General features: G+C 37.9%; 1 protein-coding gene across 1 annotated transcript; it reads right to left on the reverse strand.

The window, feature by feature from the left end:
* Nucleotides 1-3,142: 3,142 nt before the first annotated feature.
* On the reverse strand, nt 3,143-14,125 carry LOC109209591 (putative nitric oxide synthase). Its single transcript, XM_019372900.1, has 13 exons — nt 13,615-14,125; nt 12,299-12,484; nt 11,470-11,556; nt 11,261-11,340; nt 10,863-10,944; nt 10,211-10,231; nt 10,001-10,046; nt 9,281-9,399; nt 8,637-8,750; nt 8,429-8,536; nt 8,253-8,342; nt 3,641-3,750; nt 3,143-3,562 (listed from the first exon to the last, which is right to left on the reverse strand). Exons 1-13 carry the CDS (start codon nt 14,026-14,028, stop codon nt 3,313-3,315), a joined length of 1,707 nt encoding a protein of 568 aa, XP_019228445.1. The 5' UTR covers nt 14,029-14,125; the 3' UTR covers nt 3,143-3,312.
* Between the last annotated feature and the right edge of the window lie 1,641 nt (nt 14,126-15,766).

Below are 15,766 nucleotides of genomic sequence, written 5' to 3' on the forward strand. Positions count from 1 at the left end.
CAGTAAAACTAAAGGACATAACTGATTTTATCAATATTACATAAAGAACAAAATATGTGGTTTGACAAAGACTTTTATGAAAAAAGGTAGGCCATTCTTTTTACAAATACGAGAGAGCCAAAGGCCTGAAATCTACAAACACCTAAGTCTATTATGAAAATTCAATTAGAAAAAACAGAGGCAGCAAGTTGAGTATTTGAAAACCCACAGTCCTAGGCTATATTGAATAACAAACTTTTGCAACATCCAGTAGACCAAAATGAACATTCTGTCAAGATCCAAAAAAAGAGAAAATATAATTTTCTAGCTAAGTTAGTTGCTAAGAGTATCACAATCTTCTTAATCATACAGCAGTTAAAGACACAGAAATCTGTTTCTTGTTTGTACTAGAATCTTTCAAATTATTTATAAAGACTTCAAAATTCCTTGAGTCGAAAAAGAGCATGTTTAAAGGTGACAGATCAAGGAATACATACATCATTTGCCACTTTGAACTGTTTATAAATTAAGAGCATATTGTTTACATAATTGTCATATTTTCATTCAAATAGGTGAGAACATACAATTACAAATAAGAGCATAAAACAAATCTTAGAATTGCTACCAGATCATCTGGCCATATAAATTTGAAACATGATTTATTACCATGGCACAAACACTGAGCATGTCGCAGTAAAATAGATTATGAAATATGTGGACAACTTATTCATCTTGCTACTAAAATGCATAAAGCCATGGAAATCGCTTTTAATGCCTAAAACTTAATCTTATCAAACAAAGATTGATTCAATGAATTGCATATTTGTAATACTTAGAAAGTGGATCTAGAAAAGAACCAAGAGCATGTGGCTAAAGTGTTAAACTTGTACAAATATGATTCAAGCATAATTTTTTTTTTTTTTTTTTTTTGCACATCACACTAAATAATATAAAAACTCCTTAACATAGCCAACATATATTTCCTTTTATATAGACAGCCAAAGCTAAAAATAAAGACATTTAAACAGGATCCTCAAATGTAGGATTCAGTAGTTAGGCAAAGAAATTCCTAAATGAAGGATCTCTAGCGCAACAAGCTTATCAAACCGAGACTTTAAAGTATTTCTAAAAGTTTACACTAAGCATGATTTTGTCGGCATATAAGAAAGGAATTTATGAACATCATTTTTTGGGAACCAGGTAATCATTCAACACCATAAACAAGTCATATAGCATACACTAAAAATCACAAATTGCACACCTAACAACTTACTTATGGCAAAAGTATGAGGGAAAACACAATACCTTTGAGGCTAAACAGGAGTCGATGAGCTGTGTAATCAAACATAAACGGGCTTCTACAAATGCTTTTTGACGTAACATAATAGCTTCGGTCTGTTGGATACGGAAACAATCGAGCATACAATCTAAGCACTCGAGTAATACATTCTAACACAATGGAGCAGGTTCAAAGGAGATCTAAAGCCCTCAATTCAAGTAAATAGTGTAGAGAGGGTTGTAAACTCTACTTGTAAGTTTTGTTTCTTCAGAAAACTAGAACATGAGGCGAAAGTCGCCACCTATGGAATCTCGGACAAACAGTAATAGGAGTGACCTAATAGACAAGGACGGAATCACAAAACCCCAATTACTGAATCAAGGACTACGACGCCAATTAGGAGTGAATGAAAGAACCAAAATATGACAGATTTAGCTATAGTTTATGATGAAAAATCCAAACTCAACTCACCAAAATTAAATAGCCGTGAACCCGAATAGTTGTGACCTGGTGAGAAGTAGTGAAGAACATTTTGACCGTTGTAATCGTCACTTTGAGCGAAAAAATCAAGAGCAGATTGGAAGGAAAAACTAGAATAGGTTATCAATACAAAGAGAGATATTAGGGATTTGAGAGAATAATTGTTAATTTTTGAGTGATGCGAGACTAAACCCTAGTCCCAAAAATGACGAACAAGAAGTGTTTTTATTTCCTATTGTTAAAAGGTGTTTCTAGTATTTCTTTATTTTTTCATTAAATTTTAGAAGTAAATTAAAGTGGCGCCTTTATTCCCGCCTCAGTTTTGGGAATTAGGGAGTAGAAATTGACCATTTTAGGGGCGAGATTCAGTCCCTTTGTTACTTAAAACAATAAAAACTGGCATTGGAGATGCGGGAAAAATCTCGTCCCTATACATATACTATTAATGACCAGTATTTCGGCCTGCCACTAAATGTTGGTCATTAATAAGCCTTTTTCTTGTAGTGCATAGCTATTATATGCACTTCAGCTTTTCAGGTCCATGTCTCATCATACCCAATTCCACTAACAGAATCAGGGACTTGATTAAATAAAAAACTAGTAACTTAAGGAACTCAATTGATATACGAGAAAACTACAATAAATAGATAAGGACTCAAGCGACTACTTAAAAACTTAATAATTCTTCATTCATGATAGCAGTCAGATCTACAATCCCTTTTAGTTTGATGTATGTTAGAGATTAGAAGATCGGCAAGTTTATAAATATTCCCTGGTCATCCGCAAAAGAAGTAAGCATGGAAGTTTCTCACACCACGCGCGCAATATATATTTGGGTTGAAGCCTTGAAGCAATCAGAACCGATTTCAGGAGTATTTAGAGCCCGTTTGGACATAAGAAATTTTTTCCTTTTTTCCAAAAAATTTCCTCTTTTTCCGAAATCAGCGTTTGTTAATAAATTTTCCAATTTTTACTTGAAAATGCATTTTAAAAATTTTCGAAATTTTAAAAAGCTCAAAAAAATTATTTTTCAAAATTTTCATCAAATCACTCACAAAACTTCAAAAACAACCCAAAATCATATTCATGTCCAAACACAACTCTAAATTTCAAATACCATTTTCACTTGAAAATTTTTTTCCACCTTTTTTGAAATTTTACAATTCTTATGTCCAAACGCCCACTTAATTGTACGGAAAATGGCCAAATATACTTCTGTACTATTGAAAATAATTTAAGAATAACCTCCATTTCACTATTTGATCATTTCAAACTCTATCGTTATACTATCATTCAAATATACCATTCAATTGGACGGACAGCCACATGGCTTCACGGGATTAGAACGACTCATCCTCATTTTTTTACCCTGTTATTTTAGTATTACCTAGTATCAGAGTAATATTCTCCCCCATATACCCTTCAATTTAACCACTGTTTAATAACCTCTTGCCACAGCTACCGTGCTTTATTTTACATATAACACTCCAATTTTCTACAGACAATTAAATGTAGTTATCATCTAGCTGACCCATCAATATACAGAAATAAAACTCAAACTGGAGTAGTAACAATCAGAAAAACCATTTGGGTCTAACTTCTGATTCCTCCTCTGTCAACTCCCTGTAGTCATACCACTGTCCTCCAGCTTTGCCAACTGGTAGAGGAGGTCGAACAAAAATTTCTACTGGCTTCGGAACATGGACAACAAAGGTTAGCTCTCCAGCTGTAACTTCTGAAACCGGATCAGATGTTCCAACTGATTTGTTAACTGGTATAACAGAGAACCATCCAAGACCAGATATAGCCACATCGCAGGTAGGTCTATAGAGACACATTAGCAAAAAAATAAGCATATTAGACATCCAGATAGTGCCACAGTTTAGACATGAATGTGCTCACCTCTCAATATCTTCATATTTAATTTGTAACTGACGCTTCGTTTCAAGTCCCATCCAGCCATCTGCCTTTTCTTTTCCTGTCGGCGGTGTCAATAAAATTCCTAGTTCTTTCTGCAACAATGAGAGATGTTTCAAACGCAAAGTACATATAGAAAAAGGGTACTGATATACCATGTTCTATATCAGTTGTATAAAATTTTCTAAAGGGATTTACAGATAATTGACCACTCTACCTATTGTTTAAGGTTTTGAGTTAAATGCTCATGATGAAATGTGACGACCCGACCCGTCGTCTCATGTATTACAGCCCCGTTTCCCCCATTTACTGCTACTTCATGTTTCATTATCAGCACCGAGTGAGTTATAGTTGAATTGAATTGGTTGGATAGGAAATGAGACACTTAGTCTCTTTAAGGAAGGCTTAAGTTGGAAAGGTCAACCGGATGTTGACTTATGAGTTAGAAGGCTCGGATGTGATTTCCGGTGATTCGGTTAGCTTCGGGGGATGATTTGTGACTTGGGAGTACGGTCGGAATTGATTTTGGAGGCCCGGTGTAGAATTAGGCTTGAATTGGCGAGGTTAGTATTTTGGTGAATTCCGGTGGATGGGTGAGAATTTGATCCGGGGGTCGGAATGGAATTCCGAGAGTTGCTGTAGCTTCGTTAAGTGATTTTGGATATGTGTGCAAATTTTCAGGTCATTCGGACATCGTTTGGTCGGGTTTTTGATCGAAAGTGCATTTCGGAAGTTCTTGAAGAACTTAGGCTTGAATCCGATGTGAATTGATGATTTTAGTGTTGTTAGGTGTGTTTTGATGATTGGAGCAAGTTCGTATGATGTATTGGGGTATGTTGGTGCCTTTGGCTGAGGTCTCGGGGGCCTCGGGGTGGTTTCGGATGGTTAACGGGATGAAATTTGGAGTTTAAAGGCTGCTGAAGGATCTGGTACCTGGTATTTCCGCTTCTGCGGAAATGGACCGTAGAAGCGGTCACGCAGAAGCGAGAGGGGGCCCGCAGAAGCGAAAATGGGCATGGGAGATTTTTCCGCAAAAGCGGACCAGCGAACCGTAGAAGCGAACCCGCTTACGCGATTGGTTGACCGCAGAAGCGGTCTTGGGGAAAATGAGGAACCGCAGAAGCGGATAAGTAACCGCAAAAGCGGTGTCGCAGAAGCGACAAAAGGACCGCAAAAGTGGAAAGAACTGTTCAGAAGGGGGTTTTATTATGATATTTCATCCGCGAGGGTTATGTATTTTCCACCATTTTGAGTGAGCTTTGAGAGCTTTGAGGAGATTTTGAAGAGGGATTCAAGGAGGAATGATTAGAGGTAAGTTCCTTGGCCTAAATACTCGAGATTTTGTTAAATTTAACATGGAAATTGGTTGGAATTCATTAAAAGGGGTAAAGCTAGGGCTTGAGTTTTTGATATTTCAAATTGGGATTTGATAGGTCATTTGAGCTCGGATTTGAGAGTTCTTGGTATGTATGTGCTCGTGGCGAGACGAGGAATCCGGTAATGTGAATTTTGTAATTTTTCGAGAAGCGGGCCCGGGGCTCGTGTTTTGCTAGTTTCGAGATTTCTGCTATTTCTTGGCTGTTTTCGATTGGGTATTGTTCCCTTGGCATATTGTAATGTATTCGCTCTGATTTTAATCAGATTCGGCGTGCGAAGAGGTTGATTCGAAAGGCAAAGGCATAGCGAGCTAGACTTGTGGCCGGCTTGAGGTGAGTAATAGATGTAGATGATGACCTGAGGGTTTGAAACCCCGGTATATCACATTGTGACGCTATATTGAGGCGAGACACATACTCTATGACGAGTGCGGGGTCNGAGTTATAGTTGAATTGAAATTGGTTGGATAGGAAATGAGACACTTAGTCTCTTTAAGGAAGGCTTAAGTTGGAAAGGTCAACCGGATGTTGACTTATGAGTTAGAAGGCTCGGATGTGATTTCCGGTGATTCGGTTAGCTTCGGGGGATGATTTGTGACTTGGGAGTACGGTCGGAATTGATTTTGGAGGCCCGGTGTAGAATTAGGCTTGAATTGGCGAGGTTAGTATTTTGGTGAATTCCGGTGGATGGGTGAGAATTTGATCCGGGGGTCGGAATGGAATTCCGAGAGTTGCTGTAGCTTCATTAAGTGATTTTGGATATGTGTGCAAATTTTCAGGTCATTCGGACATCGTTTGGTCGGGTTTTTGATCGAAAGTGCATTTCGGAAGTTCTTGAAGAACTTAGGCTTGAATCCGATGTGAATTGATGATTTTAGTGTTGTTAGGTGTGTTTTGATGATTGGAGCAAGTTCGTATGATGTATTGGGATATGTTGGTGCCTTTGGCTGAGGTCCCGGGGGCCTCGGGGTGAATTCGAGTGGTTAAACGAGAGTTTTTGGAAGTTGCTTCAGGTCTGAGATTTCTGTCATCTGGTATTTCCGCTTCTGCGGGAAATGGACCGCAGAAGCGGGTGGAAAAGCGCAGAAGCGATTTTGTGTTGAATTGATGAGTTCCGCGGACCCCTTTTCGCATCAGCGGGTCCGCAGGTGCGAGAGAATAACCGCAGAAGCGGAGAATATGTCGCAAAGGCGGAAGTGATAAGTTAAGTGAGAAAACCGCATAAGCGGGGAAATGGACGCAGAAGCGGTCCCGCATATGCGGAAGCGGGACCACATAAGCGAAAATCGCTGTAGGCAGAAGGGGTTTTATAATATCATTTTCATCCGCAAGGGTTATGTATTTTCCACCATTTTGAGCGAGCTTTGAGAGCTTTGAGGCGATTTTGAAGAGGGATTCAAGGAGGAATGATTAGAGGTAAGTTCCTTGGCCTAAATACTCGAGATTTTGGTTAAATTTAACATGGAAATTGGTTGAAATTCATCAAAAACGGGTCAAGTTAGGGCTTGAGAAGTTGTGATGTAAAAACGGATTTTGAAAGGGCATTTGAACGCCGATTTTGGTAAAATTGGTATGTGTAGACTCGTGGCGAGACGAGGAATCCAATGATGTAAATTTCGTAATTTTTCGAGAAGTGGGCCCGGGGCTCGGGTTTTGCCAACTTAGTGAATTTTGGTGTTTTTCGAGTCTTTTCGATTGGGTTATGTTTCTTTAGCCTATTGTAATGTATTCGTTGTGGTTTTAATCAGATTCGGCGTGCGAAGAGATTGATTCGTAAGGCAAAGGCATAGCGAGCTAGACTTGTGGCCGGCTTGAGGTGAGTAATAGATGTAGATGATGACCTGAGGGTTTGAAACCCCGGTATATCACATTGTGACGCTATATTGAGGCGAGACACGTACTCTATGACGAGTGCGGGGTCGATTGTGACTGGGGATTGTGACCTTGTCCATTCCGATTGATGTTCGTACCGTGTTCTTGACTAGAAATTTGTTTGGTAATCATCCTACTTGGATTTTATGAATATGTTTGGGGCTTTGTGCCTATCATTTGCATCCTTCAAGGATCCTTATCACTGCTTCCATGATGCTTAGCATATTTCATGATATCAGTCCTGAGTTAGACACTGCCTCGAAATGTTTAGTAAATAAATAAAGGTTTAAACACTTAGCTCTATAATTCCTAATAATTGAAACTAAAATGAACAAATTGACTGTGCCCGAGTGGCTTGCATGCATATATATATATATGGACTGAGTGTGGATCGGGCTGCACGCCGCAGCGAATGCTACGATGATATTGCGCTTGGGCTGTAGGAGCCCCTCCGAAGTCTGAACCCCCACAGTGAGCGCGGATACCCAAATGGATCGGGCTGCGAGCGCGCAGCGGTCATGTGCATTGCATTGCATTCATGCATTTATACCCATTTGTCTTACTTGTCCTGGTATTGTTGTTGTTCCACCGGTTTATGTGTTGAATCGCTGATTATAGCTTTATATTGTAATATTTCGGAATTTCTTACTTTCAGCCATTATATATGTTTATTACTCACTGAGTTGGAAGTACTCACTTTACTCCCTGCACCTTGCGTGCAGTTGCAGGTATCGTTCACCCGGTAGCGGGTTATTAGCGGATTGAAGGTATTGTTATTGTAGCTGAGCAAGGTGTCCGCCAGCGTTCGCGGCACCGGATGTTGTCTTTTGTTTTCCAGAAATTTTACTTGTATATATTATTGGCATGTAGTTGTGTTAAGGTTTTCTTTAGATGCTCGTGACTTGTGACACCCCGGTCAGGTTGTGTTGGGTTGTAAATACTGGTTATTATTGTCGTTGAGCTGTATTTATCTATTCATTTATGTTTAATAATTGTTAAAGTGAAAGGATTTGGATTAGTTGGCTGGCCTTGTCTTCACGAGAGGCGCCATCACGACCGGGATGAAAATTGGGTCTTGACATGAAATCATCATGAATGTAAGCAAGGGTCTGGCAAATGATACTGAAGTCTCTTTTTGGAACAAAAAGAATATGAAATCATGAATTCTATATCTCACTTTTCCTTTATGCAACACTCTTTTCCTTGAAAAGAAAATATATTAAAGGAACTTCCATACTGCTGTCTATTCTGCACTTGCTGGTGCAGTGCTCTTTTCTTTTTGTTTTACATTGCTGTCAATATACCGAAAAAGTCAAAGGCAGGTATAAAATATGAGAGTTTGGCATTACCTGGTAGAACTCATCTGCTTCTTCAGTAGGCACCATATGAAGTTGCAACGCCTTGGGTCCATAGAATGTCAAACAAGTCTCTGGGAGAACCTGAAGTAATATCAAGGTGACCATCAATTAACAATTACTGAATGGGACTGTTTATATATGAAAAAGAGAAGATTTTTATGAGAAACCTTCAAAACATCGATTCGCACGAGGCCTCCCCAAAATATTGATAATCCACTCAAGCCACTTGATCTCACTCGGTCAGCTATCTGTGACTCCAAGTTTAGCCCAGAACTCTAGTTACATCAGAAAACCAGAAAAGAGAGGAAAATACTTAATTCGCATCATGTTTGGTTACAAAAATCTCCTAAAGCAAATGTTGGAGAAAGAACATACTGGAAAAGCTTGACCACGGAGACGACTTTGAGGAGCAAGAGTGGGGAGATCTTCTGCGTGAATAACTGCAGCTTGCCTATGATGAAGATGGACTCCAGGAGTATCATACACTTTCTATATTGTGATAAGCGCATAGAAACTGTTAAAATTTCACTCACATTGGAAGAATCGTCAATCTATGAAGTATTCATCTTTTAACATTGAAAATAAAAATAAAAAGAGAAGAGAGTTAGGATTCATTTAGCAAAAAATTAAGGACAACAGCTATGGTGACTTCGAGTAATGTCTTTATCTATTATTACTCCTTATCATTATTTCAAAACTGATTTTGTCATCCCTGTCATCAGCGATGTGTAGGTATGGTTTCCTGGGCTTCGTTTGAGACTCAAAAAAGTTATGAGCTGCCTGAAGTTTTGGTCGAAGTTTTAGTACTATTCTAATAGAGTTTCACTGTTGAACTAAATACTCAAGCATTAGGGGGGAAATTCTTAATCACAAATTAATTTCCCACGAGTTTAATAAGAGTTCGATAGGATCTCTACCTCTTTAAGATTCAAGAACCACACTTTTACCTTTCCATTTCACCCAGTAATTCAAAAACCATATCAAACTATCACTTAAAGGAGTGAGTGAGATACACTTACCCCACCACCAAGGAAAGCATCAATTGGGATTGGACCCAGCGTAGTTCCAGGAACAGCTGATTGTATTGGTTTGTATTTTCGTGCAGTGGCTGCAATTGGGTCATTATATGACATCGTATCTGATTACACAGTCGTAGTAAGATATATTAATAGCAGACAAAAAAGAAAGATCAAAGCATTGGAAAGAGCAGGTTTAAAGAAGCAGCATGCATTTAAAAGAGAAGACTTCAAATTACTCGTTCCCAATTTGCCATATATAGGTAGCACATTAATACAGGTCAAAGCAAGATTTCATTGGAAAAATGAAGCAACCATTGCATGGTAAAAGTTTATATTAGTAATCTATTAATAAGAAGAAATTGATAAGCTAAAAGAATGCAGTTGGAAGTATTGGAAAAAGCACATGCGCATATGAGGTTATGTTCTGTAGGCAAAGTAGTTGATTGGATCTTTCTAGTGATTCTGCAGAACATCATTTCCAACTCGAGATACATTCTAGGACCATAAATACTAGGAGCTGCTCTTGTTTAAAGTGACATAGGAAAAAAATAAGAAAAAGCTGAAAATTACAGCACTAGCAACCAAATCTAAGGGATTATGCATTGCAACTCAGATACTGCAGTTGACCCAAAAAAGAAAAAACCACTATAAAGAACTAAACCTATGTACTAAATTGCACCCCGACAGCCTGATGAATACAGGAGTTCATAAAAGACTTACTTAACAGCGCATTGATGAATGCAGATTTTCCCACGTTTGCTGAGCCCTGAAAATTCAGTAGCACTTGACATTTACGTAAGTTGATTCCAAACCACTAAGAATTAAATTGAAGAATTCATAAAGACCCAGCACAACACAAGAAAATGTGACTAATCATCACATTCCAAGTTTTGGATAAATCTCAGTCCAGTGGTTTGTAAACTCACTAACCAGAATGTATACATCCCTTCCCTGCAGGAAAATATTAACAGAACATTAGTAAACCCTAAAATGACGTGAAGGAGCTAAAAGTAAGCCTATCATATGTTTGTTTAAGCAGGAAGAAAGTTCCTTGACAAAGTAATATAGATCCTTCAAACTAAAAAAGAAAAGGTTCACATAAAAGCTGACAGAACAAACAATTAGGCTTGATGCACCATCCAGAAATACTGTATTGTCTAAGAAAAGACTATTTCAAATTGGAATTTGACTCTCCAAGTAATGAATAATGATCACAAGATATCTAATTTTATTAGAAAGACTTAACAAGCCATTAATGCAAGTTACTAGAAAGATGGATTGATCTTTTACTTAAGGAGATTGATTTGATTCCATTAGGTGTCTTTATTATTACATATTCAGATACAACCTCTTTCCTAGTTAACTTTATCCAGTCTCTGTCTAAAGAGACCCGTCAAACAGGATCACGAGAAATGTCTATTTATTTATCAGCTTATCTAGTAATGACTGCACCAGCATAAACCATGATATAGTAGTTCCAGAAAATCTGTGGTTTTTCTTTTGGGGGATACGCACAAAAGCAAGGCAGTTTTATCCAGAATAGAAAATTGAAATCTTACATCTTCATAGAGAAGAAACTGACCTTTTTTTCTTTTTGGATTTCTGACACCACCCCAGCGATTCCAACCAATGACTTTGAACTAGTTAAATGAACGCTCAGAACACTGAAAAAAGGAGCATGCTATTTTAGATTCTTATCTCATCCTTTTGTTCTCGGGGTAGAAGTCTGACGTGACATTTACCTTAACTAGAACCACTAATTGAATATTAATATACATGAAGGTGATAATCAAAGTATTGCAAGTGAACATGATCTCCAAAAGAATGATGCAAAGCAATGCTGGTTATAGATGACTAACTGACAATTAGGAATCTCAAAAGAAGCACGCCAACTAACCCAAGCTGAAGCTATAACTCCTATTGCATGTACCGACATACAAATCTAATATATAAAGGATACATAATACACCTCAAACTTACTTAAGCTTCTTCTTCATTGTGGCCTCCACAACCCAGTCACCAACACAATTAAGATCAGTTTCTTTTGGAAGAAGATCCACCTTAAGAAAGTGAAATAGAGAGAGATGTTAGTTGGAATTTACACCTAGTCAGTATTGCTTCTACATTGTAAGCATTTTAGCAGAAACAATGGTAGCATAAATTGCATATTACTTAGTTGCTATTATTACCTTAGTTATAACCAAAATTATGGGATTTGCACCGGCAAGATCTCGGACACGAGCCAGAAAACTGCCATTGAAGTCTACAATATCAACCTACATGTGATGATCCATGAAAGCACATAGAACGCAAAAAAAAAACACAAATAAACAAACGTTTAGTAGTCGACGACATGAACAGACAAAATGAGAGCCAACAACTACATTTCTTGGTTTCAACATATTAATCAACACCAGCGATCAATCTTAAGACTAAATACAAGCTTTCAGGAGGTTGGATGGTAACTCTTCAAGCCATTAGATAAGAGCTTAATTTCTCTAACACTGTTGATTGACGAAACCTTTGCTCATCAGTGACTTCATAGCAAGAAACTCACGTGTATGACTTAGATAAAGATTAATACTTTTCATGGTGAACTACAGTCTCCATTTTTGTTACACGAAATATGCTACTTGAAATTGTTATTATCCGTCTATTACTTCCTAGTTTCAAGGCTGTCAGCTTCATCTAAGATTCCAAATAGTCCACAAATTCAATGCAGGACAAAGCTGAGTAACAGTATAATCATTCAAGTAAGACAGTGAGCATATGAATAAAGCAGTCAGGATAAGTTTTATCTGCCAACTGCTTGAAGTCCGAACAGAATATAGAAAAACATAGTTAGATATTCAATCAACGCATTATTTGAAACTACATTTTAAAACAGATGATTCAGGTTGAAGAACTCAAATTGATAATAGTCTGGCAGTACCGCAGATTACAACATCATTAAGAAATTACAAACAAATTTATTAGGACTTCATAGGGAAGGTAAACGAGTAGTTTTTGGGTGGTTACCAATTTAACAATCAAAGCTTTCTCATTGCGTAAATGAGACAGCTTTTCTCGAAGCTCTTCTGCAGTAACAAATTGCTTGCCTCCAGAATAACCTCCATTTCCACCTACTGCAGTAATCATGTGCCCATGAGACAGTAGGCGACATCGTCCACAAAGAACTTTTCTAAGCTGGTGATGCTTCTTTTTCTATATTCCACCAGAAAAATATTAGTTAGAAACCATCAACAGTAAATTCATACAATCCATATCTGGGAAAAAACAGTAACAATCTAATGGAGTAAATTTAGTGAACACGATACTTAACAAACTTAAAATCTTCAGGATGATTTAGTGCTGTGACGCCTCAAATTAAGGATTTAAGTTATATAAACCAATGTTGAGGTGGATGTGCGGGCACACTAGGATAGACAAGATTAGGAATGAAGATATTCGGAAGAAGGTGGGCGTGGCCCCTGTGGATGACAAGATGCGGGAAGCGAGGCTCAGATGGTTCAGGCATGTGCGGAGGAGAAGCTTTGATACTCCGGTGAGGAGGTGTGAGCGGTTGGCCGTGGTGGGTACGAGAAGAGGTAGAGGGAGGCCTAAGAAGTATTGGGGAGAGGTGATCATGCAGGACATGGTACGACTGCAGATTTCTGAGGACATGGCCCTTGATAGGAAGGTTTGGAGGTCAAGCATTAGGGTTGTAGGTTAGGGGGTAGTAGAGCTTTGCTTACTTCATACCGGGGGTGAGTAGGGGTTGGATTAGGGTTGATCTTAGATAGTTTGCAGTTTATATTGAATCCAAACTATCCTTGCTGTGTATCTTAGCCCCGGGTCTTAGTTACTGGTTACTGTTATTGCATGTCATTTTGTCTTTTGGCTGTTATGCTTCTGTTACTATTACGGTTTCTACTGGAGTTACTAATGAATTGTCTCCTTCTTTTTTCTTTTTTCTGAGCCGAGGGTCATAGGAAACAGCATCTCTGCCCTATCGGGGTAGGGGTAAGGTCTGCGTACACATTACCCTCCCCAGACCCCACTGTGTGGGATTTTACTGGGTAGTTGTTGTTGTTGTTGTAAACCAATAGCATAAAGATTTTTTCTATCACTAAATTTTAGTTACCTATTTTTACCAGGTTACCAATTAATGTTTTATGGAAATTTACCTGTAATTAACTTATAAATGACCTGATTGTGTAATATTTTTACACTGTTAGTACATACAACTTAAACTTCAAATTAAACTCCCAAGTCCCAAGATTAAATAGACCTTATCACAAATACATGGAAGGCATTAGCAAACAAACTAGGAAATTACAACCAAGTTATAATACCAAATCGTATGTCTCCTGGTCAACATAACCCGGGGCATCCACTTCCGATGTGTGTAATGGAGCTCCACAACCGTAACAGCAAGGAGCCAAGTTGGAAACTTTAAAGATTTTATCTTTCTTCTTCTTTTTCTTCTTAGTTGTGGCTATCACAGACGTAGATGCAGCCACGGCCTGTTGGCGTTGAAGGTATATGTCGCCTCGGGTCGGAGCGGCAGCTCCATAGCCATCGGGTTCGGATACTGACACAGTCTCTGATTCTGTGGTTTTGCAGAGGATAAGGTTGGGTTTGGGAGTGTGGAATTTGAAGATGTTAAGCTTGGTAGGTGTAGAATTAGGAGTTGAAATGTGGTAGTTCGGAAGACGGAATGGAGAAATGGAAGATAAGGAGGATAGAGCAAGGAGTTTAGGCGCCATTGTCGACGTAGGCTGTCAATTGTGAAAGGAAGCTCGATGAGGAGGATATTGAAACTTCTTTCGAGATATTATTCTATGTACTTGGTATTTTTGGGGGAAATGTTATTTTTTCTATTTGAACTAATTGTCATACTACACACTCCATCTCATATTATTAGTCGTAGTTATTAAAAATAGTTATCTCAAATTATTGATCATTTGAGAAATTTAAGACGATATTAATTATTTTTTTCCTATTTTACCCTTATTATTAATTATCCTTAAAGACTACAAATACCTCAATTATAAAAAATTATTAAATGAAGAGAAATTACTCCCTCCGGTCCAAAATAAGTGATTTTTTGGATGTTTTCGCCCAGATTAAGAAATCCACCTTTTAGCATTAATTAGCAATGGAATTGACCGTATTAACCTTTACTATCTCACATAAACACTTCTAACACATATTCCAATACTATTTACCCAAGGACAATGTAGGAAAAAAATAATTAATTCATTCTTGAAATTTGGAAAAATCACTTATTTTAGACCACAAGAAAAAGGCCAAAAAATCACTTATTTTGGACCGGAGGGAGTATATCTTAAGACATAAATAAACGTAAAACAATCAAAAACCTTTCCTCTTTAATATTTTCTTAAGGATCGTGCAAAAGAGAATCACGATAGATAATTTGAGACGGAGGGAGTAAATACTAACTAATATAAAAGCATAATTTTCACTTATCAATGACTAATAAGGCGTAGGATTTATGTAGGCCATAGGTGTTACAACCCATATTCACATACGTTAGTTCATGCCATAAGGTCGTCGACGTAAATCCATGAAGAGATTATCTTTGAGATGATAAGAGATTAATCCTATTGGTCTTAAATGATACAAAGGTGTATAAGGGTGGTTAACAAGTATTAGAAGTTAAACGAATCAAAGATGTTGTCAGTCGTATTTTTGGGTAAACCTAGGGGTGCTTAATACTCTCAAGAGGTCTTATTTTAAGGTATATGAATCATAAAATATCCGTATCATAGTCTTGAAGTCAAACGAGTTATGAAACAAAAGTCGACAAGAGTTGTTGCAACTTAAATTCATAGTTTTACTTAAACTTTAGGTCAAATGTTATTAAGCTTTTCTCCCAATATACTTGGAATTACGGGGTGATCTACCCACCAAATTGAAGATCTATGAGTCTAGTTTCCAACGCATTAAACCTTTTATCAATACGACATTGGAGTAGAGAGATATAGACATTTTTGCGAGACTGCACAAGCAGCTAGGTGACAAGTAGGTGGTTCGCCTACTTGGTTAAATGATAGCCTAAAAAGAGGCAATTTCGGGTCAGACAAAGAGCCCATTAAAAGGCTTATCTTCTGCAATATATCCCTCATTATTTCACAAATAACCAGACCTAAACCCCTGCAAACTTCCTCCCAAAAATCCACAAATCCTAATTGATTTTCCCTCTCTTTCAAGTTCAAATTGGGGGTAAACCCTAGAGTTTGAAGAACCAAGATAAGGGCTGAGTTATCCAACAAGTAAGGTGAGTTTACTGCTATCTTTAATACATTTATTCTGCTGTGAATTCATGGTAATTCGTTCTATACATGTAAGAACTCACGGGACGGTGATCGGAAGCCGTGAGTTCGAGTTATTCACTTGTAGCGGACTGTTTTGTGTTGCTGTTGGGCTGCATGTTTTATTACTGTTTTGTGGAGTTTTGGAGGAGGAAGGATGTGGAAAAAC

Source organism: Nicotiana attenuata, unplaced genomic scaffold, assembly GCF_001879085.1.
Source record: "Nicotiana attenuata strain UT unplaced genomic scaffold, NIATTr2, whole genome shotgun sequence".
In the NCBI taxonomy this organism is placed as follows: Eukaryota; Viridiplantae; Streptophyta; class Magnoliopsida; order Solanales; family Solanaceae; genus Nicotiana; species Nicotiana attenuata.